Source organism: Eumetopias jubatus, unplaced genomic scaffold (assembly GCF_037043125.1).
Source record: "Eumetopias jubatus isolate StellerSeaLion01/CBP00866 unplaced genomic scaffold, mEumJub1_p1.0 scaffold_15, whole genome shotgun sequence".
In the NCBI taxonomy this organism is placed as follows: domain Eukaryota; kingdom Metazoa; phylum Chordata; class Mammalia; order Carnivora; family Otariidae; genus Eumetopias; species Eumetopias jubatus.
This window is the reverse complement of record NW_028274821.1, coordinates 77,073,199-77,099,586: the sequence shown is the minus strand read 5'-3', so window position 1 is coordinate 77,099,586 and position 26,388 is coordinate 77,073,199. Positions and strand designations below refer to the sequence as shown.

At 46.2% G+C, this 26,388-nt stretch overlaps 1 protein-coding gene across 1 annotated transcript in view; it reads right to left on the bottom strand.

The window, feature by feature from the left end:
• PAPPA (pappalysin 1) overlaps positions 1-26,388 on the bottom strand; it is a 232,022-nt gene that overhangs the window by 94,867 nt on the left and 110,767 nt on the right. Inside the window, exon 9 of the mRNA XM_028107916.2 lies at positions 24,992-25,083. Within this exon, the coding sequence (XP_027963717.2) occupies positions 24,992-25,083 (92 nt within the window). The remainder of the gene's footprint in view (positions 1-24,991; positions 25,084-26,388) is intronic.

The following is a 26,388-nucleotide window of genomic DNA, read 5'->3' as shown; positions in this document are numbered from 1 at the left end:
CCACCTCATCCCTTCTTCCCCTGACATAAGAGAACTCCTTGTCTCAGACTCAGTTCCTCTTGTGCAGTAACACATTTAGAAACTGCTCTATCCAGCTAAAAGACTTGATGTGGAGCGCAGGCATTGCCAAGTCTGTCATCCCCAGCTGAACATTCCTGTGCTACTTTCTTTTCCTTCTGGAAGAAATGCGCTCAGCTCCAGGAGCCTGAGGCAGATGGACTCTCTGTAAGTGGACAGACACAGATGATGCCGCTTCTCATTGACTTAATTTTCACTTTCCAACTGTCTGGAGCATCAGGATGAAATGCCATGCCTTTGCATTCCTGAGGCTTGTCTGAAGGACACTGTTTGAGATGCTCAGAGATTATTGCCCTTTCTGGAGAGCTTGGAACCCAAGTCTTAGGAGAATGAGATGAGTTTACCTTGGCATGTAAGCAAAGGCTGGGGCTTAGGCTTTTGTCAAGAATCCTTATCCTTAAAGTCAGAAACCCAGGATTCAAGCCTCTAATCTGTCCATGATCATCAGGTAATCTTGAATCTATTTACTTATAGTGGAACTACGTCAACCCAACTGGGGGACACTAATGAACTTAGCTTGATTAGAAAATTGCGAATTTGCAACACCACTAGAATCCTTGAGGTGAATGAATAAAAGAAAGAGCTAGAGAGTTCATTGCTGGAAAAGGAAGCAGGTACTTAAATTGCTCTTGTTAGCTCAGTACAAGATCTTAGGATGATTTCCACAAGCCCTCAGCTCAAGAATCTTGAAGACCAGAGAGTCATAAACTATTGACTACTGCAAAAACGAACTCAAGCCAATGTGTTCTTCAAACAAGGCCTGAGATAATGTGTATTCCTCAGGATAGGGGGATAATTTAGCAGATTTGAGGAGTAACTATCCTAACCCCAAATCCATTTCTGACCATGCCGTGCTTCACATATAATGTTGTGACAGATCTCCCTACTTATAGAGATCATCTTCCTTAGCTTGGCATACAAGACCCTCCACAATGAACCTCTCCTGCAGTTTTCCACACCAGCCATTCCCCATCATTCTGTCACGAACTCACAAGGGTTGTTTCCTCTGCTTAGGATCTATTTCTCATTTTTCACTTTGCTAACTCCTGCCGGGTCTTCAGATGCAGCTAAGAGCGTCTCCTCCAGCAGGCTATCTCCATCCTCCCTTCTCTCTCACTGACTCCCATCCTAGCTTGATCAGACAACCTTCCTCTGTGCTCTTTCTCACAATTCCCGGACTCCCTGCATCCAGCTTTGGTCAACCTGTCTATGAACAAGACCCTCTTTCAGCCCTATCCCAGCAGGCAGAAGGTATCTCTGGGTACAAAGTTGCTAACTCTCATCCCTGTATTCCCAACTCATAACACAGGACCTAGAATGAAGGGGGTGCCTGATAAATGGTCGAGGAATAGATGAGTGGATGAATGACAAATGAAAGCAATGGATGCATTATATTTATGATCGATTATTACCAGTTTAGGCATGTTCTCAACTAACCAGGTGTTGGTATACTTTTCTGTGATGAGATTACCAGCCATACCATGACAGTACTACAAGCCAGATTTCATCAAAACAGTGGTATCTTCTTCCAGTGGAATGATATATCTTGTCTAAAAGGTCAACTAGCTTTGCTATAAAATTTCTTCAAACTTTGGGACTGATTGCAGTTACTCTACAACAAACCCGCAGTAGGTGTCTCACAAACATATTCATAATGTCCAGCTGGGACTAAGAAAGCAGTAATCCTCTTGCAATCATTTCAGTAATGAATGGGCAACAAGTAAGAGGCACTAAAGCTTTCTGAAGAATCGGGAGTGAGGGTCATTATTATCCTCAGCTAAGATAGCTTTTTACTCCTTGATACGAACTGGGGAATAGAATCAATCCTCATAACCAATATTTATTTACTCAGTATCTGCTCTGTGTCTGTGCTGGTACTGGGGATACACCAACGCATCAGATTGGGCTCCTCCTTTCTGGGTAGAATCAATACTGCTTGGGAAAACAGGGAAAGGCTTCCCAAGAAGACAGTTTGGGGCAGCATCTTGGAGGAAGAAAAGAATTTGGGGAGGTGAAGGGAAGAGTATGAGCAGTGGATAAGCCTCATCCAATGAGTGTGTATATGAGGAAGCTGTCAAGGTTAGAGCTACGGGAGAATGATGGGTCCTGGAACTGATGAACTGAAAAGCCGACCTGAGGCCAGAGTAAGGAAGGACTGCAATGCCATGTTGAGGTATTTGAATTTTCCTGTTTAGAAATGGAGAGACTTTGAAGATTTTTCTGAGGAATCACAGGAATACCTGTGATTTTCATACTCTTAGAGGCAGTGAGGTATAAGACCTAATTTTGCTTAGTAGGTGTGCCATTTACTATTTATGTGACTTTGGGGAAATTACTTAGAATTTCTAGACCTTGCTTTCTTCATCTGAATAATGGTTGAAGGAGTGAATGTTTACTATCATGCTCAGATCACTTAATAATACATGTGATTACATAACAACCCAAAATGTTTGCTTAGTTTCTTCTGTGTGCTAGGTACTGTGATAAACTGTAGGTCCAGAGTAGTAAATAAATCATCCATGACCTTCACCTCATGGAACGAATAGTCTAGTGGTAAATGTAGGTGAAGCACTCAGGACATAACAGGTGATCAATAAATGGTCTATGACAACGATGATGATCTTGGAGCTGAAAGCAATGATTTCATTTCCTGTATGGGAAAGCTGAGGTTCACGGAATTGAAGTGATTTGCTGAAGCCTTCAGAGGACATCTCCAGTAGAGTCAAGACTAGATCATTGTTCTTGAACTCTTAACACAATGCCCTTTCTACTACACCATGCCGATTTACCAGACTGGGTTTTCAGTATATAATTCTGGCGGCAAAATAGTTTGTCACCCTTAACCAAGTTTCAATATTCCTTTTGGGAATCTCCATTTTCACTTTTCACGACATCCCTGGTGTGGTCCAAATATTAGTAGTCTGAGAAGCTATTGGGGTTACTAAGTCTCCAGCCCATTGAGAAAAAAAAAAAAAAAACACTCTACAGATGACAGCTTTAAGTAATAGGAAATGTAATAAGTAATAAGACTCAGGGAGTAACCAAATAATTTGAATGCACGCTCTCCTATCATGGGCTACCTTCCAAAGGATGGTAGAATTTACCAGTCTTTCTAAACTTCTTGTCTGTGAAGATGGGTCAACTTTTGAGAAATTAGTATCCGTTTCTATTTCCAGCTGAGGGAACAGTGATTGGCATTAGGATATTCAGTTAGTCCAATGATTACTGTTTTCTGTATTTTTTTAAACACCAGAAAAAATAGTATTTTTAAATTCAGCTGTTTGTTTAGGGATGGGTCCAACCACAACAAGCTTCATGCCACATAACAATTCATCCAAATAACAACAACAAACGACCAAAAAATGCACAGTCTTTGTGTCCAAATAATAGCTTCTTGGAACATGGGAAACTGGAGTGCTTAACCCCCCGAGGTTTACAAAGGGGAAGCTTGGCGGGGAGATGGTGGTGGCAATATTGGTATATGTTTCCTCTGGAACAGAAATAACCAGACTTTATATCGCCCATGTTTCAAAGGTTTCACGTCAAACCCACACTGCTGACCTCGTTTAATTCTATTCAAACTGGGGTTTGTTCTTAACCTCCTCAACCAGATCAGCCTGTTGGGAGTACAGAAGACAGGGTGGTGAAGGGCTTCTAAAGAACCATGAATCTGCTAACAAGTTTCAGATGCTGGTTAGGTCTACTGAATCTGAGGAGCTTAAGTTGGTTTCTGGTTCCTGCAAGGGTTGGCCATATATAAAAGTGGGCCAGAAATTCCTTCCTGTGTTTCACTGTGACAACCAGGCATCATCTAGCAAACAGAAAGCACTAGGAAAAGAAGGATGGATCTGAATATAGCCTCACATTAACACTCCCATCCCACACCCAGGCCTATCATGGAGAACACCATCTGGGGGACAGCTTGGTCCTCTGTCCACTTGGCCCTTACAATACTCTCTTAACTGGTTTGAGTCTTACCCATTTCCTAAGAGTAATGACCTAAAGTGATTAATCTATGAGTGATTTATCTATGATGGTATTTGAAATAAGTACTTAGTTGAATTCTGCAAAATGTGAACGTCCCCACCTAGCACTCAAATCCTTCCACAGGCTAGCTCCAACTGTCTTGTCTATCCTCATTCCCAACCATAGCTCTGCCCTCAAATGTTTCTTCCCAGAATTCACAGCTTAGAGAGTCTATCCTTATTTCTTTAGCCTGAAAGGCTAGTCGCTGCCTGAGTCTCCCATAAAGATTTGACTCAGATATCTTTATCTCCATGAAGCCTCACCTGTCACTCTTTCGTATTGTTACTTGTCCAACACAAACTGACCCCCTTTCCTTCCTGCATCACTATTCCCTCCTTCCAAACCAGCAAAACAGGATATGGCCTGTATAAAAATGGTAAAGAAATGCAAAAAATAAAAAATAAAATAACCTCCTTTCATTCCACATCTCCTTACCTCTATGTTTCCTACTTTACACTTCTCTTTCCATGATTCAGAGAGTTTATTGAGAGTTATCTTTACTTATACTGCCCACCTTCTCACCTACAATTCACTCTTCAGTTCTCTCCAGTCTAACTTCTGTACTCGCTACTCTACCAAAATCAGTCTTGTCAAGATCACCACTGACCGCAAGGTGGCTAAAACCGTAACATCAAAATCCTCATCTCGCTAGACTGCCTTGAAGCATACAAAGAAGTAGCCCTTCCCTTTCTTCCCAAAGCATTCTCTCATGGATTCCATGGCACATGCCATCCCATTTCTTTCTGGCTCTCAGCTTATCCCACATAGACTTATTTGCTGCTTTCTGCTTCCCTAAATCTCTGTAAATTCTGCCAGGCTTCAGGGCCAGGCCTTGGGTCCCCTTTCCGATATCTATCTACATTCTATCATTCAGTCCTCATTTATAATAACAATGTTAAAATATCTATGTGTCAATGGCTCAATCATTTCTTTAGAAATGACCTCTTCTCTGAGTCCTAGCTGCCTACAGTGACATCTCTACTTAAATATTTAAAAGCATCACGAAATCATCACGTCTAAAGCAGAAGTAATGGTTTCTCCCTACATTCCTTTCTTCCCCATCTTAGTAAATGACAACATTGACCAACAATAGCCAAACCAAAACCGTCTGAGTCATCTCTTCCATTTTTTCAGCCTGCCCTCCAACCCCACGTAAAGCCCATGAACACATCCTGTACACCCTTTCGTCTCGGGATATTCTGTTCCATCGCTGCCACCCTAACCCAGGCCACTGTCACTTCTCCAATGCTCATTGAATTAGTCTTTCTGCTTCCTCGGTCTGTTTCCTAATCCCCCCTCCTCCAGAGCACAGCCAGAGTGCTCTTTTAAAAACAAACTTTCAGGCCACCTTCCTACCTAAAACTCCTCAATGGTTTCCAATAACACATGAGGTGAGATTCAGTCTCTATCTCGGCCAACAAATTCCCACCTTAGCTGATCATCTCCTACTACTGGCCCCCTCGCTCACTATCATCCATCCATCCAACCAACCATCCATCCATCCATCCATCCATCCACCCAGTTATCCCCCTGTTCAACATGCATCTATTTCTTAAATGAGCCAAATTTGTTATGGCTCCAGGAACTTGAACTTGCTGTTCACTTTACCTAGAATACTTTTTCTCTGGCTTTTCTCACAACCTCTTCCTTTTCATCATTTAGGGCTCAGTTAAAGTATTACTTCCTCAAATAACAACTTGTCTTGCCAGTAAGCTCACATCTGATTCCTCCATCCCCATTAGAGCATACATACCATCTTGTTGTATTTCCTTCACACCATTATTCACTATCTAAAAATAAATCTTATGTATTATTGTTTCTCCCCCCACCCTGCCCCATGTGACACAGGTTTCATGGAAGCACGTTTCCAAGTGCACACCTTTCTTCAGGATCAAGAAAACTGTCTCACCATATTATGTAATTGACATTTGAGAATGAATGAGTAGAGTGACTATGTACAGCTCTTGGATTGTGAGACATTTCTGGGCTGTCTCCAGTGTTAACTTCTATTTACATCTCTGATTCTTAGGACAAGCCATTCTCGTAGCTGCAGCTCAGGAAAAGATGAATTAACAAAGTTCTTTTGGAGTTTCAGAATGTCTGTTATTGATTGTACTGAAGAGACCGCAAACCTGACTTGAATCTGTTTCAGCAGATTGTACGATAGAAAGATTTTTATGAAAATATTAATTAGAATGAGATCCTATTATAAATCTAAGCACACGTTACGGGGAGAAATCCAATTCTATCTAAACCATCCCATAATATTTTTCCCCCATGAGACATCATGCCTCACCATCTGTCCTAAATATTGTTTTAGTTTCTTTCTTAACTGAATTTCAAAGCAATGGAACATCTGGATAGAAAAGGTGGTGCATACCGGACTGAAATTTAATAAAGAGATTTGATGGTCTTATGAATTGGAACTTGAAGATACATTTGTATCACCTTGAATTTAATAGGTATTTGAATGGCTTAAAAAGATGATAAGCAAAGATAGTGATCCTAATAAGTGACAAGGCATTCAACAGAGCAGAATGCTCAAAGCCCTGAATGATTTTCAGCTGGGTCTCTTTTGGGTTCCAGCGCTATCTCATGATATGGAAGAGGAGGTAAAATTCAGTCCCACAATGAATTATGTTGTGGCCACGAAACAGGCAGCATTCTAAGCACAGACAGGAGGGAGAGTGATACCTAGGACCAGAAGGCCTTTAAAAGCATGAGCAGGAAATAACAGAATGAGATTTGTCTTGGATAATAGAAGCTAATAATAAACGGAGAAAAGCGATCTGAAGCATTTATATGCAGAGAATGTACAAAAGTGGCATAAAAGGGTAATGATGGTAGACATCTGCAAATCCGGTGTCCGTGGCTGTAATGTGATCTCGTTGCCCCACACCAAAAGTAAATAAGTAAAAAATAGGTAAGGAAGAAAGAAAGAAAGGGAAGAGAATGGGCCACTTTCTCAGAATCAGTAGCTTGGTCAATAGAACGGGAGTCGAGAAGAGATGCTCTCTCATTCCCCTCCCTGAGCTGTGATTTCCCTTCTCCAGAAAGAGTTATGTCAAGTAGCTCTATGATCCCCTTCAACAGAGTCATTCTACAATGAATTTTGTTCTTAATGTTCCCCCCTTTAATCATTAAACCAGGTTTTCAGTCTGAAGATGGGGAAATATCAGCAAAATGAAAACTGAGAACAGTGCAGTTGCACCTGTTCTGAGAACCACAGGAGAGGACACTAGCGAATAGCAGGTGGAATAAAGGACAGGAAATCAAAATCTGAAGCTCAATTCTCCAATACCGGGTAACACACATTGTCATTCTGGGGTCTGTTCTTTGTGTCTATCAGAACGAAATGACAAGACTGCTTCTCCCACCCATTTTAGAAAATGGCTGCAAGGATCAGCTAAACGGTTACGGCAAACACTCAGACGTGTTTCGTTATCGCAGACGCAATCTAGAACTCCTCTCCCGAACCATCACATGGCTTGCTCAGCTCACTATCTTAGCCTCAGCCTCATGTCCAGTGCTCAGTGAACCCTCCTCCCACAGTGCTGCCTTTACTCCCATCTCTGCGGACTGTATCCCACTCAGGATTTCACTGTCCACGGAGCATTATATTGCTTCTTCACCAGTGCACTTGATGACTGCATTTGCCCTCACATAAAATGGCAGCTCCTTGAGAGCAGAAACACAGGCTGTTTTGCCCATTACTGCACTTCCAATTTCAGGACACCGAGGACAGTCAGGACAGAGTGCTGAATGAATAAACGAATGGATGGTTAGCCCTGCAAGGGTCTCTACAAATTATCTAGTCTGCGTGCGTCCTTTTGCAGATGTGGGAACTGAGAAAGGTTAAGTAACTCACTAAAAGCTGTGAGGTTCATTGCTACAGGCCAAGGGTTTGGGTTGGCTCATTAAGGCTCATTATATAAATATCGGGGCTATGCAATTTCAAATAGAAATTGATCTGTGAGAAATGTGTGTATGTAACCATAAGGAAAACACCACACATCCAAACAAAGGCAGTTTGGGCACATACGCATGCCTATTCGTCAATGCAGTAAAACGAGCCACCTAGCAATCCGTTAGGGTGTCCTCAAGTTTCCAGAGAAGAGAGACTTCTGGGCAAGTGGATGCTATGTAAAATAACAGTAGCCAAGGAAATGAGGATGAATCAGGGCACCACATGAAAACCAAGCCAGTCACCCCAGTCTGGCACAGTTGGTCGTGACTAAGGTGACCGCAGTATGCTTGGTTCTTGGTGGGGTTCCCATGCAAGAAACTAGAGTGTCAAAATGGATCCCTCCCACCCGAGCCCTGATTGGCTTGGCCCACTTTGAAGACCATCCTCCTGCCATATGGTTCAGATAAGTTCAGAAAGATGAGGCATTCAAGCCACAGTGTCCTCCATATCCAAGTTGGTGAGACAGGCCGCACTGTGCTCACCGGCAGAAGCCAAGTCAATGGGCTGAGCTGTACTCCGGTAAGTTTTCTTTACCTTACATGATGTCGGGGACTCCTTTTATGCCCTTGGAAGAGGGTTTTATGTTAATTTGAATATATGCTCTTTGATCTGTATTGTTGAACTGTTTTTGTTCTTACAGAAACTTGTATATGTGTGTGTGTGTGTCTCTCTACTCCCAATAGGGAAAAAACAGGGGAGGGAGGGAAGGAGGGAAGGAAGGAAGAAAGGAAGGAAGGAAGGAGGGAGGGAGGGAAGGAAAGGAAGGAAGGAACGAACGAACGAAGGAACGAAGGAACGAAGGAGGGAGGGAGGGAAGGAAGGAAGGAAAGAAGGAAGGAAGGAAGGAGGGAAGGAAGGAAGGAAGGAGGGGGGAGGGAGGGAGGGAGGGAGGGAGGGAAGGAAGGAAGGAAGGAAGGAAGGGAAAATTGGTCCTGAATTTTAAGAGTTACCCTGGAACATTTAAAAATATCAATCAAAACCTGTTTGGTTTTTTGTTTTTTGTTTTGTTTTGTTTTATCAGAAATGATAAGGGTCAGCATTACTATTCATGTATAGAAAAAGTTCCCAGGAGTAGTGGTCACTCTGAGATCAGTTTTTACTGACCGGAAAATGTGATTGCCCAAACAAGACATGGGATTGCAGACTGCATAACTGGCTATAGATTCCAGAACAGATATTAGAGAAGCCCCTGTGGTTCTCAGAAAGCTGGGCAGACCAGTTTGGGGCCCCTGAGGAGCTAGGATATGGTCAGAGAATGGGACCCAAGGTAGGCAGGATCACTGAGCAATATTCCTATGTATGGAGACATTTAACCTGAAGAAGAGAAGGCTCAGAGCGGACACAGCAGAAAACCCCTCTAACTAACTGCAGCCCAGCCAAAAGTGAAATTGGCTGACTCAGAAGATACTGGTATTCATTCAACATTTGCCAGCAGAGGCTTGATGATGATGGACAAGGCATAATCTGGTCCCTGCCTGCTTCTGTAGCTTTCTCTTTTCTTCTCTAGTGTACTCAAGTCTCAGCTGATAGCCTCAAAGTGTGGCTGCTTCCCGAAGGGACAATATTCCCCCAATTCCCAGCATTGCTTTTCCTCTGACTAGTCTCCAGTCATCCTTATCCATAGTTTAACCAACAACTCCTCTGCAAAATGTCTCTGGTAATCCACCCCTCCCCCCCAGGGGCCTGCTTGCCCCTCTCTTATGTCTTCCCATAGCATCCTCTACTTCTCCAATAACAATATTAGCTACCAGGTAATAAGTGTAGTGGTTACATGAATAATCATATGACTCGGAACGTGCTGGGCACGTTGTTAAATGTTAGATGTTTTTCAATCTATAATGTCATTTAATCCAAGAAAAACCCAGTGTGTTTTGTGCTATTACTATCCCCACTTAACAGACAAGGAGATTGGTGTATAAAGAGGTAAGGTCATTAGATTCACATAAGATTTCACAAGTTGAAGCTAGGATCCAATCCTGACTAGTTGGATTCCATAATCTGTGCCCATGCATCCACCCATGCTGTCTTTTTTTTTTTAATTTTTTAAAGATTTTATTTATTTTTATTTATTTGAGAGCGAGAGACAGAGATAGCGAGTGAGAACACTGAGCAGGGAGGAGAGGGAGAAGCAGGCTCCCCACTGAGCAGGGAGCCCGATGCGGGGCTTGATCCCAGGACCCTGGGATCATGACCTGAGCCCAAGGCAGCCGCTTAACCGACTGAGCCACCCAGGTGCCCCCAATTCATGTCTTTTGTGTGGCTGTGGACACTGAGGGGGATCTAAAGAGACAAGTTCATCTGAGTCTGTCCGAGACGCTGTGATGCTGTGGTCTGTGAGGGGTGGGGGGGTGGGGGGGCAGGCTGCTGGAGCTGAGTTCACATCCCTGCCCTGCACTAAGGAGCTGGGTGTCCGTGAGCAGCACACAGCACACTTCACGTCCCAGACCTGGTTTCCTCCTTGGCCAATCGGTGAGATAAGGACTGTCTTTCAGACATTCGGGGGATGAAATGAGAAGCTGTATAAAAAACACCTGGCATGGAGTCCAGCAGGAAAACAGATTCCGTGAAGGATCAGGAGTCCCCTTTCCCTAAAGGAAGCAATCTGTCTCTGCTACTCCATGCCAGTTAAACTGCACCGGCTCAATCGCTTATGTTTTGGTTAAACCTTTTTAATTTTTTTTTTAAGTGGAATCCGAGTTTTTGTTGGCAGGTGTTTGAACACACCGGGGCCCAGCCTCCGGGCCCACAGTCCATTAGGGAATTTACGAGGACAGATGGGGAGCCTTCAACTCAAGTACTCCCTTCAGAGGCAGTACTTACAAAGCCATCAATTCCCTTAACAAAGAGCACAGGCTTAAATGCCCCCGTAAAGCAGTGCTATTTACACAGCTATCCACTTCCCTTTGAATTCTCTGCCTGGGGGGTGGCCTACCTGCAGTCCTTTCCAGCTACCAGAGAATTAGGCTCCCTCACGAAAAGGAAGCTAGCAGGCACTGGGCCTGGGTTTTGAAAAGCAGCTCAGTTTGGGGTTATCAGACAGCCCTGTGCGGGGGCGGGGGGATCTAAGTAACCACCAAAGCCCCGGATCTGCACATCCCTTCTGCTAAGGTTCTAAACTGTGTGGACCTTGTCAAAGAGTTAGGGCCATCGTCAACACTGAGATGGGGAAAGACAGCTGTGGCCGAGTCCCTCTCTCCTTTATACCAAGGGAAAGAGGCTCAAAAGAACATTATTGGCAAACACTCGTATAGGGCTTTGCAGCTCCACGGTGTGTCAATATTGTGACGTGGTCCCATTATAGATGAAGAAACTAAAGTAGCCCCTGCCCCACTTTTGAGGCAGAAATGGGATTGGAACTCTAGCAACTCAGCTCCAGAGCCTGGGCACAAAACCATCACAGTGAGAGACATCCTGCCGGTGAGGACCCAGAGAAGGCAGAAGGGCCTGTGATTTAAACAGGGGTCTGTCTGCCTCTAAAGACCAACAAAGCTCTACTACACTTTGCTGCCTGAATAATAAAACTGTCTGCCAAGAAACATGTCCTTCCTTCATTCACTTATTCTGTATTTACTGAGCCGCAAATTATTTGCCAGGTCCGGGACTGAATTCTGGGGAGTCAGATGAATTACACCAGATCTCAACACTCCAGGAGCCCAGAGTCTGGTGACGGGGGCCAGTAAGTCAACGACTGAGTACACAGTATTTTGTCCTGCGGTAGGAGATGCTATGGGAGCACAGAGGAGGGCCTCCCACCACACACACACACAGAGCCCTGAGTGTTACCCAGATTCGAGAAGGCTTCCCTTGGGAGGTAACGCAGGGGCTGAATCTTTGAGAGGTCCTAGGCTGGGGAGTGGGGCTACATGCCAGTCTCTGTGAGCCAAGAGAAACAACCCAGTAGATAAAGCACAGAAGATGCTGGGGCGTGAAGTACAGATGCCAGGTTCAGACCTTGAACGCCGCAGTAAGGGATTTAGATTTATATCAAGGGCACCTGACTCTTCAAAGGGAGAGTGACAAAATGATGTTTGCATTTTAGGAAAGCATGCTCTCACTACAGGGGAGGATGGGTGAGGGCAAGCCAGATGGGGAAACTGGGACCTTTTTCTCTTGCAAAAGTCCAGGCAGGAGCAGGTGGGGAACTCAGAGCAAGGAAGGCAGGGAGAGGGAGGGGGGGCTGATTTGGGGAGGGGGGTTAGTTTTCAAAGTAAAATGGGCACTATGGTGATTGTCTGGATGTGGCAAATGACAGAGAGGCAAGAGTTAAGGATGTTTCCCAAGCTTCTAGTGGAAAAGTCTGGTTGGTGAGTAGCGCCACCAGTTGAGACTGAGAGAAACAGGATTTGCAGCAGGTCTGGGGAGAAAATCAGTATGCTTGCTCTCAGATGTGTTGAGTTTGAGTATCATGAGGCATCCAGTTAGAGCAACTAGGTATACAAGTCCATACAGAGGTCTAGAGAAAAGCCCAGACTGAAGACAGAGATTCTGGGGTCTTTGGTTTTGAATGTTGAGCTCAGGGAGAGTGTAGCATGAGAAGTACCTGTTTTGGGGACTTTGGAGAGCTCTAATATTTTAAAGGGTGGGCAGAAGGTCTGTGTAGGCGTGGCCAGAGGAGTTAAGGAAAACTGGAAAGGGGTACACTTCAGAGGAAGTTTCAAAAATTTCAAGAAAGAGCCAGATAAGTTAGGGGAGAAACACACTGAAATGGGGCTGTGTAATCATGTTATTTAATAGAATCCCCCTCATGGCTTCCCTGAGTAAAGATTCTTAACTTTCTGCTTGATCTCAGGTACAGGGCGTTCGCTACTTGTAAGAACTAGATTATTCATAGTCATTGTAATCGATACTTATTGAACACTTTCTGAAGGACAGGAACCAACCATCCCAAGCACAGCAGATCTGGCATCCTCAGTGCCTAGCACGGACCTGACATGTAAAAGGCACTCAACAAATCTGGGATGAGTAAATTCATAAAGGAAGGAAAGGATATATCCTAGCTCCCCAATGAAGTGAAGAACAGCACTCCCACTTCACAGATGAAAAAAGATGTTTGGTGGACTGAGCCTGGAGCAGAGAAGCAGTCCCCTGTACTCTTGGGTCAGGTCAATTGGCTCTCTCTCTCTCTCTCTCTCTCTCTCTCTCTATCTCTCTATCTCCCCATTTAGGAGTTCTCTTGGCCAAAGACACACAGACAAATGGGAAAGTAGAGGGGTTTAAGATGCATGTGCAGCCCTCTCATGGGTAATGAGGCTGAACCCAAGTTATAGGCATGGTTTTGGACTCCTGAACTGAGGGATCGGCCCCAGCCAGGACTTCATACAGCTCTGCCAACAGTGGTTGAAAGTGTAGTTCAATCTTGCAGATAATTTGGGCTGGGGTTCTGACTGGTGTTGAAAGCCAAATTCACTCTGATTTCTCTTCAGATCAGTTTGCCAAGAGTACTTGGTTGGCCCTTGAAGAGCATCCCACTGAGGGGAGGCTGATCTTAACAACAGTGCCCCCCACCCCTGCATGTCAGGCTTCTGCCCAGAAACCACGCCTTGCTGCAGAATCACACCCAGACACCCACCTATCTTATGACTTCCCCTGAGTAGTTTTTATTTTTGGAACCACTTGACTCCCTGCAACCCCCAAAAGAAGCCTCATTCTGGACCTTTATAGCTGCAGCGCTCCGCACCTGGTCTTACTGAGCCCAGGTGCCCAGGAAGCGTTGTTCACAGACTCACCCCCCACACCAGGAGGCTTTCACGTTCCTCCTATGGTCCCCTCCCACCAGTGCCTGCACGTCCTTAACAACATGCGTCTTCCAAAGTCCTCCAATGAAGGACTTCGGCTGCCACTTGTCACTCCCATCTGCACCCTACCTAGCACAGAGCCCATGCAGTAGGTGCTTAACGTAGACAAAAAGGAGTGTGAGATTGGTCACATGGGCTTCCAGCGGTTGTTGTGAGACCCCCGTAGCTGCTGCCTGGGGTAAGGGGGGAAGGTAACCTTAGCCCTGGTGAGCAGGGCTGCAGACCCCCGGGGTGTGGAGTGTTTCATCTTTCTGTCTGGCAAATGAAAATTGAAAACTCAATCCCTTAAAAATTACTATAATTTCAGATTTGCTTTATCTTAATTTCTTCTCGGTACTGAATCAGTAGCAGCCAAAAGAAAGTCGCTTTTAGTTTCTCCCTCTGTTAAGTATTTAATGATCTGTAAACAAACACTTTCAGACGGTGTTTCTTAAAGAGATCCTGGGATCCTTTTGTTATGTGAAGATTCCTTTGCACCACGCATTGTTTCCCCTTCTCATTATCTGTTTGCAGGCAGGCTGTTCAGCTCTTGATCAAGAGGACACATTTTATTAGATAACCTTAATGATCGAGAGTTAGCATAAATTAATAGTTCAGCCTGAGGGCTTCAGAGCCAGCCTTCCCTTACTGGAAGCCTTGAGTAAATTACTTAACTTCTCTGTGCTTTTTTCTTATCCAGCCATCTCTAGCCAGCAGAATATTAAAACTACCACAGAGGGTCAATGCAATTAATCAAGGGAGTTAATAGAGAAAAAGCATTAAATTAATGAAACGAATAAAATTAATCATGAGCTATTTCTACTACAATGTCTACTGTCGGGGACGGTGAGATGGAAGAAGAGGGAAAGATACAAACATATCTTGCCACTCCTATTTGTTTTGAAAGTCTGGTATTTCGGAGGAGAGCCCCAGCTCCTCCACTTGTGGAGCTGGGCAGATCTGGGTTCGAATACCAGCTCTGCTGTTTAACGATCACCAGCTTTGGACAAGTCACTTCACCTCCCTGAGCTTCGGTTTCTCCTGCAGCAATACCTCACCCCCACCCCCATCCGCTTCCTGCAGCCTCCTAGAGATCCAAAGAGGAGGTTAAGTATGCTGTGAGGCCACCAGCAGCCATGGGACGCAGCACTCCCGAAGGTTTGTTTCCCTGCGTGGTGGTTTTCCAGCTCAATAAATATTTACTGAATGAAGGCCACTTTCTCAAAAGTCACTTAAACATTTGGGGGCTCTGTTGTGTCATTTGGAAAGTGGTGATAATAATGCCTGGTTGCCGGGGGTGTTGTGGGTTTGAAATGAGACCACGTAGTAGGTTCTCCATAAATACCCACACGCTCCCTTCAGCAGCTGGGGGAGGATCCAGGACTGCCTTTAAGTGGTGAGCAGTTTGGGCTCCTCTGGGCACTCTTTTCTGCCCCAGAGTGTCCTTTAGTTCAGTGCATCAGTTAATGACTGGCTGGAGCGGAATGCTGGGGACACAGGAACGGACAGGCTAACTTCTTCCATGAAGGGTAAGGGAAACCCATGATTAATGGGAAAATGTAGGGGATCAAAACAATTACAGCTAAGCTTCTACAGGCCCAGGAGCAAGATGCATAAGGGAGTACCCTCACCTCTTCATCTCTCTTGTGCCTTGATTTCCCTAAGTGGCTGTTCTTTTACCTGCCTATATACGCATCCATCTATGCCAGTGCTAAGTTGTACTTTTTCTGGACAGGGCCAGATAGTAAATATTTTGGCTTCGTGGGCCCTCAAGGTCTCCGTCAGAACTGCTCAACTCTGTCTTTGTATGGCAAATACCAAAACCAAGGAGCCTACGTGGGTTTCAGTGAAACTGTATGTACCCAGATGGGCAGCAGGGTGGGTTTGGCCAAGGGCAGCAGCTTGTTGACCCCTGATCAATGCAAGCATGCACTTGCCTATTGTGCCTGGTGCAGGGCTAGGCACAGAATGCCATGTCGGGAGCGATGGCCTCCCCGAGGTCTGCAGGGGCCTAAAGGATGAGAAGCTGCAAGGCTCCAGCCTCACCTCCCTCCTTCACTCCCGTCTGGCCATGCTGCCTTTCTCTGACCCCCTCGCAAGCTCTTGCCTGCCTTGAGAATTTAATAGTCTGAACTTCTTGCACTCCTTACTCCATCACCCTGCTCCACATCTCCCTAATTTGTCTATTTTCTATTTGACCTTCAAGTCTGAGCTTAAATACAGGTGTTCTCAAGGAGGCCCTTCCCCACTCCGATCCAATGTAAAGGAGGCCCTTCACTAACACACTTTCAAGCACGTCCACTTACTGGCACTTTCAACAGTTGCGTTCAAGTAATTATTGGTGTCATTTCCCTGGCCTCCCTTGCTCACTGCTCTCTTGTCCTCTTGCACTTAGCACTGGGCTAAGCAGGCATCAAGAAACGTGTGAATGAACGACATGACGGGACCCGGCAGCCCGTTTGCCCCATCTTCTGCCTGGTTCTGACTGCATATGTTAGAGCTGATTTATTCTGGAGGCTACAGCACTGGGGGTTTCACGCAGTCCTGACTGCCCATCCATCATTTTATTTTAAGCACATTACTTCTCTGTCCAAAAAGAAAAGGAGGATACAATTAGGTCTATATCCCTCACTTGCTTAATATTTCAATTTCCCCCAGGGCACTCCCTTCAAGTGGAGATCACAGCTCATGAATATTAAGTGTCTCTTCCAACACAACATGGTCCCCAAGAAAGAGCAGAGAGCCAGCAGCTAGGAAAATGCCCCGACACCTGGCCTCCCAGGCCTCTCCGCCCCCCCCCCCCCCCCGCCACGTCCCCCAGCTACCTCGGCCACGGCGGTGGCACAGACACCCAGCAAGGCACACGGAGGTGAGGCAGGTCTCTGGTCACTTCAAAGGCCATAAAGAAGCCCTTGTTCTTGGCTACCCGGCTTCACCTGCCTTGGAGTCAGGCTGCCTTTCAAAGGCACACATCAAAGTGTGGTGTTGATTCCTCAAATTCAGGCAAGCTCCAAGCCTTTCTGAGCCCGACCCCTCCCTGAGAGTCAGGAAGCCGACCTGGGCTGAGGGCTAGAATTCCTCCCTTCTGGCGTCAGAGCCCTCCTGTTTCTTTTCATTCCAGCCCGGCCTCTCTGTGGGGTAGGCCTCCCGGGTTTCCGAAGGAGGTGGTGAGCCGAGCTCTGAGGCAGGATGGCCAGCTTGATGCTAACCGGGGCTGACTCAGCTTGGGGTGTTTGAATGCATCCATCAGGCGTCCCGGTTGAGGACTCCAGATCTTCGGCCCTGCCCTCACGGCAGCCTTCCGCCCCATCGCCTCTCTTTCCTGCTCCTTTGTCCTCTCAGTGACTCCCTTTGACCCTGTGGGTTAAAGGAATTCCTTTCTCCTCCCCAAGCCCTCATTTCTTTTAAAATGCACAGTTTAAAAACAATAATGATCTGGGATTTAAATTCTGGAAGTCAGAGCTGAAAGGGCCCTGGGAGCTCATCTGGCTCACCCCATCACCTGATAGCTGGGGAAGCTGAGATCAAGGCGGCAGTCACTTTGCACAAGGGACCACCGCATTTTTACGGCAGGCAGGCTCAGGACCACTCCCCCCCTCACGCCCCGCCCCGGCCCCATGGACCAGAGGCCTTTCTATCAGTCACTACTGACACAGGAGTGAGGAAGGGGAAGGGGACTTGGCAGTAACTGACATTGTCAAGTGTCCACTAACTGCCATGCATTGCGCTAAGCTAAACACGCCACCGACATGATGTCCATCTTCCTCTAAACACAACCTGGGAGTTATAATCATGCCCATTTTCCAGAGATGACACTGAGACCCAGAGAGAGGATGGGAGCTGCACAGGATGACCCAGGGAGTAATTACAAGCACTGGATGTTTGAACTCAGGCTCCTCTGTCCCTACCACATTGCCCTGACAACAGGATTAAGTGTCAAAAGTCCTCCTAAGCTAAAATAACAATGTGGCTACTGTCCATGGAGGGTGAGCTCTTAAAAATGAAAATACAGCCCAAAACACAGGAGGGCCCTTTGTCGGGGGCAGGGGGTTTATGCAGTGGAATGTTTACAGGGTGATAATAACTGAAAGTTGTAGTTTTCATGACTCATGAAAAAGGCACAGAAGGGTCTACGCATTCACTCTCACTTCCCGCTGTACGCCAATGGTACCAAAGCAGGAAGAGTGGGAAAGAGAAAGCTGTCTACTGTTTCTTGGGAGTTCGTCCAGGTACTGGACATGGTGTTTAGAGGCAGGCAGATGGGGTCTGAAGCCTCCTTTTCTGGTCCACCTGACTGGAGTACGTAGGACAAGCCACTGAAACTCGGCACCTCTGTTTCCTCATTAGCAAAATGGACATTATGAGTCTGAATGTGCCGAGTTGATGGGAAAGTGAATGAAATCATTTGAGAAAAGGGTTCTCAGCACAGAAGCGGGTGCAGTTGGGTGCTTACAAAACGACATGACTTCATGGTTCAGCGGGCAGACCCTGCCCCGGGGGACTGTGAACCCCTCCTCTGCTATTTCCGACTGTGGGACCTTGGGCAAGTTCCTTAACCTCTCTGAACCTCAGATGATCTCTTGCAGGCACCTGGGATAATAACATCATTTATCTCCTAGGACTCCTGGATGGATTGATACAACTTCTGAATCAGTGGTATGAGTAAGGACAATAAGAATACAGGAGTGGCAAACACATATATAACACTTACCAGGTGCCACTGTTTAAAAATGCTTTACATATACAACCTCATATCATTCTCACAACAATCCTAAGAGGTAGGATCTACTACTAACCCATTTTACTGATGAGAAAACTGAAGCTCAGATTACAAAGTGGCTGAACCAGGCTTGTCACCCAGAATCCATGTTCTTTTTTTTAAGATTTATTTATTTGAGGGGCGCCTGGGTGGCTCAGTTGTTAAGCGTCTGCCTTCGGCTCAGGTCATGATCCTGGGGTCCCGGGATCGAGCCCCGCATCGGGCTCCCTACTCCGCGGGAAGCCTGCTTCTCCCTCTCCCACTTCCCCCTGCTTGTGTTCCCTCTCTCGCTGTGTCTCTCTCTGTCAAATAAATAAATAAAATCTTTAAAAAAAAAGCTGTATTTATTTGAGAGGGAGAGAGAGAGAGAGCACACACAAGTGGCAGAGGGAGAAGGAGAGAGAATCTCAAGCAGACTCCTTACTGAAAGCGGAGCCCCACACAGGGCTCCAACCCACAACCCCGAGATCACGACCTGGGCTGAAACCAAGGGTCAGAGGTTCAACCGACTGCGCCACCCAGGCGCCACCCCGCCCCCCCGAATCCATGTTCTTCATCACTGTCCATGCACCATCACACCTCCTGGCCTAGCTGGCAGGTGACCACCTCCACGCCTCGATCACCACGGCCACTGCCACTACCGCTAATATTTCTCTTCTTTTCAATGCATGTCTTCATGTCAAAGGAGGCTTTATTTCAGGAAGGTCATTTGGTGAAAGTTACGCTTCCCACAGAGGAAAATCTGAAGGAATGCCTGCATCCAGGAGAAGGTTTAATTTTTTTTTAATTTTAATTTTTTTGTAAGGTGAGAGGTGGATCATGTTATTATGATTTCACTTTGTTAGAAAGAAAAATAATAATAAATGCAACTTCCAGCAGAGCCCATTCTGCCTCCCCCTTCCACTCCCCCTCCCCCCAACCAGATGCTGTTTTTCTTTTTAGTCACTGTTGCTCTAAAGTATCATTAGGACATCCACCAAGAAGACGTGGCGATTCATCTTCTTGTTTTCCTTTCCCGCCTTGGCTCAGAGCAGGCCAGGGCAGCCTGACACAGGGGCCACAAGGCTCTGTGACCCCCGCCCCTCCCAGGGAGGGCGGCGGAGGGGGGGGAGGATTGATGTCCCCTTCTCCCCCTCAGCTGCCTCCCAGATAACTGAGTTAATGGCCCTGGCTCTGGGACAGGTCTAGAGATGCTATGTCAGGGACCAGAGACAACGTCATGCTCACGGCAGTCCTGGCATGGTGGGAAGGAGTCGGGAAGAAGCCAGAAAAAGAGACACAGAGGAATGACAACACGGGGGTCCCTTTGCTTTGTTCTCCTAACTGTGTATCAGCATCAAGTAGGATTTGCAACCCCAAAGCTTTTAAGTAAATGACACACGGAGGATGCCCCAGTGTCAGGGAAGGAAGCTTCAGAGTCCTCAGCGCGATCACACTCATGTCACAGAGGAGGAAACTGAGGCTCCTGGATGCTTTGCTGCAGCCCAGGCCCCCGCATCTAAACTCATCCCTGGGACCAGCCATCTTGAAGGACACAGGGTGGTAAACCAAAACAGAGCATGAGGAGTCCTCCCCAATTGCATCTCCTGTAGGGGACTGCATGTCATCTCAGAAGGTCGCTCATTTCCAGCAATGGCTCGAGATGTAGAGCCCCTTTTGGGGATGCTTCGCATTTTGTCTAATTTGAGCATTACCTTCCCTCCTTCAGCTTTTATCAGCAGCCTGGCTGAAGTTTATGACTCAGTGCTATAGGAACAGAATTCCCAGTGCTGCCAAACAATGCCTCCAGCCAGTGTCTGTTGGGGTGGGGGTGGGGGTGCGCAGTGGGGAGTTATCATTTTACTGATACCACATTTTTTAACTGAAAACTAGGGCCTGGTGTATGTTAAGTATTTTAAAAAGGGGGGAAAGGACAAGATAATTTTCACATTGCTGGGGATGCAGCTTGCATTGCCTAAGAGGTCTTGTGGGTGGTGTTCCTTTTAACAAGCAACTTATTATGTGCTGGGGGATGAGGGCGCTGGGGTGGGAAAATGGGAAAGGGAAGTCCCGGGGTGTTGCATAATAACACATTGGCACCTTGGGAATACTTCCGGATGTGTGGGCTTCTGAAAAGTGAATGGGAATGCCACCATAAATCTGTCACCCACCCTCACACTGGTGTTACCAAACCCAGGGAAAACACTGGCCCAACTAAGTGGTCGGTGACAAAAAACATAATGAAGAAGAAGAGAAAGGAAGGAAGAAGGAAGGAAAGGAGGGAGGAAAAGAAGGAAGGAAGGAGGGAAGGAAGGAAGGAAGGGAGGGAGAAGAGAAGGAAGTCATCCATTCAGATGGGGGTCAGAGTAGTAGAGTAGAAAAATCAGGGGGTCTCTACTCAGTCTGAGATGGGATCACACATCTATGAGCTGTGTTACCTTGGCCAGGTTAAGACATCATAACAGGTCTTAGATCCCTCATCTGAATATAAGAGTCCTCTCATAGGCTCACACTAAAGAAAGGGGACATACATCACACCTAATGGGTGACTGTAAATGGTGGTTGTTGCTGATACTCATCCCCCACCCCCACCCCCACACATACGCATTCACTGAGATAAGTAACAGTTAATGTACTTCAAGCACATCCAACTTGCTAAGAATGGGGCTAAACCTCATAGTATTTTATGACAATAATTTTCAGTCAGGATTCTAAGTGACAATCAACAGAAACCAACTTTGGCCAACTGAAGCCAAACAAGCAAACAAACAAAATCTATTCAGAGAATACTGGATAGTTATAGAACACTCTCTGGGAGGGCTTGGAGAGCCAGGCTTGCACACTCCGAAGCCCAACACTAAGCTCAAGATGAGGTCCCAGGACTGGTCTTGTGAAGATAGTAGAACATGGTCACTTTAACACCAATGCCACATGCTGTCACTGGTACTGTGGAAACACACGGGTTGTAGCCAACCTTATCAAAACAACTGGGGGGAAAGTGTAGTTCTTGTGCCCACGCTCAGGCTGCAAAGGGGAGTCAGGGAAGGAGACTTTTGGATGTTCAACTTCTGCAGAGGGCTTGGGCTCTGCCTCATTATTATTCCATCAAGGAGAATTATTTCCTAAATCTAGGAAGAAGATTCAGATAATAAGTTTCCAAAATTATTGATAAATATCTTCCACAGTTGAGTCTCAGGACTTTTACCATTTTCTGGATGAGAACACTGACATTTAGCTACGGTCGCATGTCTAAGCCATGGTGTGCACCCAAGTCAGTATCACTCAAGCCTGTTCTCTTGGCCACTGTCTTGACAAATACAATGATGAAACCAGTCCACCTCAGCAAAGCCTCCCACACTCCAGTGCCATTTCTCTGAGTCACTGAAGCTGCATGTGGTGGGAGCCAAATACTCACTGTCTATTCTTCAGCTGTTCTTAAGGGAAGATAGTTTTCTAGACTCAAAGGCATGGAGTTTGTCCTTGGAATGTAGTTCCTGGGAGTTGGGCTCTCCGGATTGATTCCTTAATTCTTGGAATGTCCCGTGTCTCACTGAGTCTCTATAAGTGGAATTCTAATTGGTGAGGGTGGGTGTGTAGCCTGAGGTCATTCCTCTAACACAAACCATACTCAATATACCAGGTAACACAGAATCTTCCCTGGGCACCATCCACCCCACTGACAATTCTGTATTCCAGTCCATTAATTCACTAGACAGACTGTTCTAAAGCAGTGTGTTCCTTGTTCGCCCTCAAAATCCTACAAGACCAGGAGATAAACTTTTTTTTTTTTTTTTTTGCAGGTAGCTCACCACTGTCTGAAGTCAGACTCTGGGTTTGCATCCCAGTTCTACCGTTTAACTGCATATCCTTGGTTCACCTCTCATGCCTCAGCTTCCTCTTGTGTAAAAGCAGGACCATAAAAGATTATTATGAAAATGAGAGTTTATAAATGTGCTTGGTATATCATGGAGGTTCAATAAATATTGCCATCGCCAGCAGAATACTCAGAATCTAGTAGAGAACAACAGTATATCAAATGGTGACGGTCCAGATCTCGCCTTCTTGTCACCTCCCTCGCCTTCACCTCTTTCCTCTTAAGCATCTCAGTTAACACAGTTTAAAAATCACTGATCTAGTCCAAAACAGTCATTCTGGCTAAAGTTGAGGAGGGAAGTTAGGCCCAAGGTGGGGGCGGTGGGGAAGGCCCGCTAGGACTGGACTCACTGTCCAGTGCTCTTTCTAAGAATCTCCAGGCCCCACCATCGTATGCTTAAAATTCAGTTCTTTTTCTTAGAAATGGCAAACGATGTCATAACTGTCACCTCCTCTCTGCACCAGGCTCCAATAACCAAGACTATCAAAGACTTCAAATCCATAAGCCAGGGGTCAGCAAAGGTCTGTAAAAGGCCAGATTAGTAATAGTTTGGGCTCTTTGGGTCATAGGGCCTCTGCTGTACCCGCTCAATAATTTGTAGCAGGAAAGCAGCCATAGATGATACGTAAAGTAAGGAGTATGCTGTGTTCCAGTAAGACTTTAGTTTCCAATAGAGGCAGTAGGCCAGTTCCGGCCCGTGGACTGGAGTTTGCAGACCCCTTCCACGGATGATGAGCTTCTAGCTGTCGGAGGCTACCTTGTTTTTGTGTATTGCTGCATGGTGCCGAAGCACCCCAGAATGTGGGCACCAGGGCCACCCGAGCATCTCTTTGAGGGTCCCATATCCCTCATGTAACTTAAGTGACATGCCACCTTAGTGTGAGTAAAATAGGTAGATATTTTCCAGCATGATCTGGGAGTGATGCTGGGTGTCAAGAGGATGATGACAAAGGCAAGCAGCTCATGGGCATGGGAAATAGTCACACACCTTGGGAATAGCACAAGTCAAGTGTAGGTAAGGCCTTTAGAGACCACCTAACCCAATCCTTTGAAGTTTACACCAGGTAAACTGAGGCCCAGACGCGGGAAACAACCTGGCCAGTGTTATGTGGCAAGTTCTCAAGCACAGTGAGGACTAGAGCCTGGTTTTCCTAATTTTCAGCCCAGGCTCCTTCTGCCACACCACCAGGCTAACATCAAGTTTTTACCATGGACCATGTGCAAATCAACAGAGCAAAGAAAACAGCCTTCTGTCATTTAAAAACCCAAGGTCCTGCCTGGAAATTCTCCTTCTGTCTTTCCTTCCTCCACATCTTCCTTTCTTCCATCCACAGTTAGCTGTGGGAAACCTTTTATTGTGTTGCTGAGCCCCTACTTGGTGGCAAGGAGACAGTAGGTGCTCAATCCATGTGTGCTGAGAATGGACTAAGGGTGAGTTATACAGACGTGGTGAAGAGCTCACAGTGCTCACAATCTCCCGGGAGAAGCAAGGTCTAAATGCGTCCCTGTAATGCACTAGGAATGGGAGGACCCGATGACATTTCCTTCCCTTTCGTCTTCCTAGAAAACTGCCTTTCAGTGTGAAATCTTCCCACCAATGTTTTCATCCCCTCAGTAGCTGCCCCTTCTCTCTTCAGATAGAGCACCTCTGTCTTTTGTACTTGCAAATGAATTGTGATTAGTTTTCACCTCCAGCCCAGGGGATTAGCCGGGGGACCTTTGATCTTCAGGTATCGATTTGCATCTTAAAGGAAGTATGATCTCATCTGAGCCAGCTCAAAATTCCATCCCTGCCCCCCAACCCCTGTCTGTTTACCAGCCCTGGGCTGGCCAGGGCCTCCCAAGTGGGACTGTAACAACAAGATCAGCCAGACTCCTAGAGAAGCCAGAGGAACACAAATTTCCCAACTGACTCAGTAAAGATGGGAAAAGGACGTTTTCTTTCTAAACACAAGCTGGTCTGCTCTTCCTCCACCCTCGCGTCAGAGAAACGGCCCAAGGTTCTGAGTGTGCAAAGGGGACTACCGGGGTTCCCGGATCTTGGCTGGAGGTTGTGCCACAGAAGGAGCTCAGCGCGTGCTTAAGAATCAGACAGAGTCAGGTTCAAGCCCTGGTTCTGTCTCCAATCACTTCTAACCCATGAGATTCTGGACCACTTTCATCATTTCTCTGGCTTGTTGAAGCGAGAATACAAGCCTTCAAAAATCTATACTAATCACCCTCCTGGAGAGCTGGTGCGAAGAAGAGCGAGGAAGAAGCTGGCTTGAAAAGGAGTTACCAGCAGCCTCTGCTGTCAGGCACGGGAGGGAGTATAAGCTCTGTGAGGGCAGGAGCATTTGCCTGTTTTCCTTTGCTTTCCATTGCCGTATTCCCTGGTGCCTCAAACAGGGTCTGGCCCACAGGAGGCAATCCGTCAATATTTGTAATACAAAGGAATAAATCATCATTAGTCCTCACTACTGCCACTACTGGCCTGACACTATCCCCCCGGGTCCCCTTCTCCAGCTAAGCCCCAAGAAATGACACGCACTTACCAATACAATTGAAGGAGTCTTCCTGTCGGCAAAAGAGGGAGCAGCCATCACCACTGAGCTTATTCATGTCATCACATTCTTCACCTCGGCTTCTGCAGACCGGGAACAGAAGAGAGATCTGTCAGAGAGAGCAGCTTCAGAACCACAGCTGGCCACGGGAAAGCCCCTCCCCAGGCCATCAGCTTTCCAAGAGGCCTCAGGCAAGTCCCTTACCCCGAGTGTCCATCTCTTCTTCTTCCAAATGAGATGTATAAAGATATACATGGGTAAGACCCTATTACTTTGCCTTATTTTGTGCTTGCCACGACAAAGCTGAGTTCCTGCCTCAAACCTGTTCTCTGAGATCTTGTCGGTTAGGTCAGATGGGAGAAAGGAATGGATGAAGGGATGAAGGAACCGACCTTGCTCCCCCGTGTCTGGGAGGTCTCGCTGCCATTTTAAAATGGTGGATTTGAAGGAAATTTCTGAGCTTCTGAAATATAAATTCTGTTCTTCACTTCTTCACTATGCCCTACCTTATCCTCCTTCTTGTTCCCCACCTCCCCACAACTGTGAACTTAGAAATAAAGATTTTTTTTTTCCAGTCGCATGCTTGGGTCTGGTGTTCCTTTTACTAGAAAGTATTGCTCTCTCCATCCGGTGTGTCATTTCATGGGGTGAGAAACTCTAAGGCCCGTGGGAACTATGCTGCTAGGAAATAAAAGTGTCTCCTCTTGTTTGTTCATTTTGTTTTGTTTTGTTAGGAATTATTTCTATCACCTCGGTTTGGCAGAGGTTGGGATGGACAGAAACTGAGCAATGCTCTCTGAATTGGACCAAGGAGATGAGGAGGAGGAGAAAGAGCTGAAAGACTGAGTGGATTATCACGACCTGGAAAATTCTCATCCTTTGAGAAAGAGAAAACATGGGTTTAGATCCTCTTATTCCAAACCAGCTGCGTGATCTCAGACAAGCCTCTTAATCTCAATTGGACCATTTAAATCAATAAAGACTAAAAATAATTTAAAATTCCATTCCTTAGTCACAATTGCCACATTTCAAGCCTCGATAGCTGTATGTGGTATGTAGCTAGTGGCTACTGGACAGAACAGCACGGACTATATTTCCATCACTGCAGAAGAATCCACTGGACCGTGCTATTCCAGAAGCCAAGTGTCCATGTTCCTACAGGTTCAGATGGAAATAACTATACCCCCTCCTTAGAGCTGGCACAAGAATTGAATGGAACTTTACGTGGCTGGCACGGTGCATGATAGATAGTAGATGCTCAGGGAATCAGGGTTCCCATCCCACTCAGTCCTGGGAGGTCTCTGCAGACTGTGTGTCAGCTGTCCCTCCCTCCCTAGAGACCAGCTGGGACCTGTCAAAGCATGGAAGAGGCCTCAGACTTTTCCTTT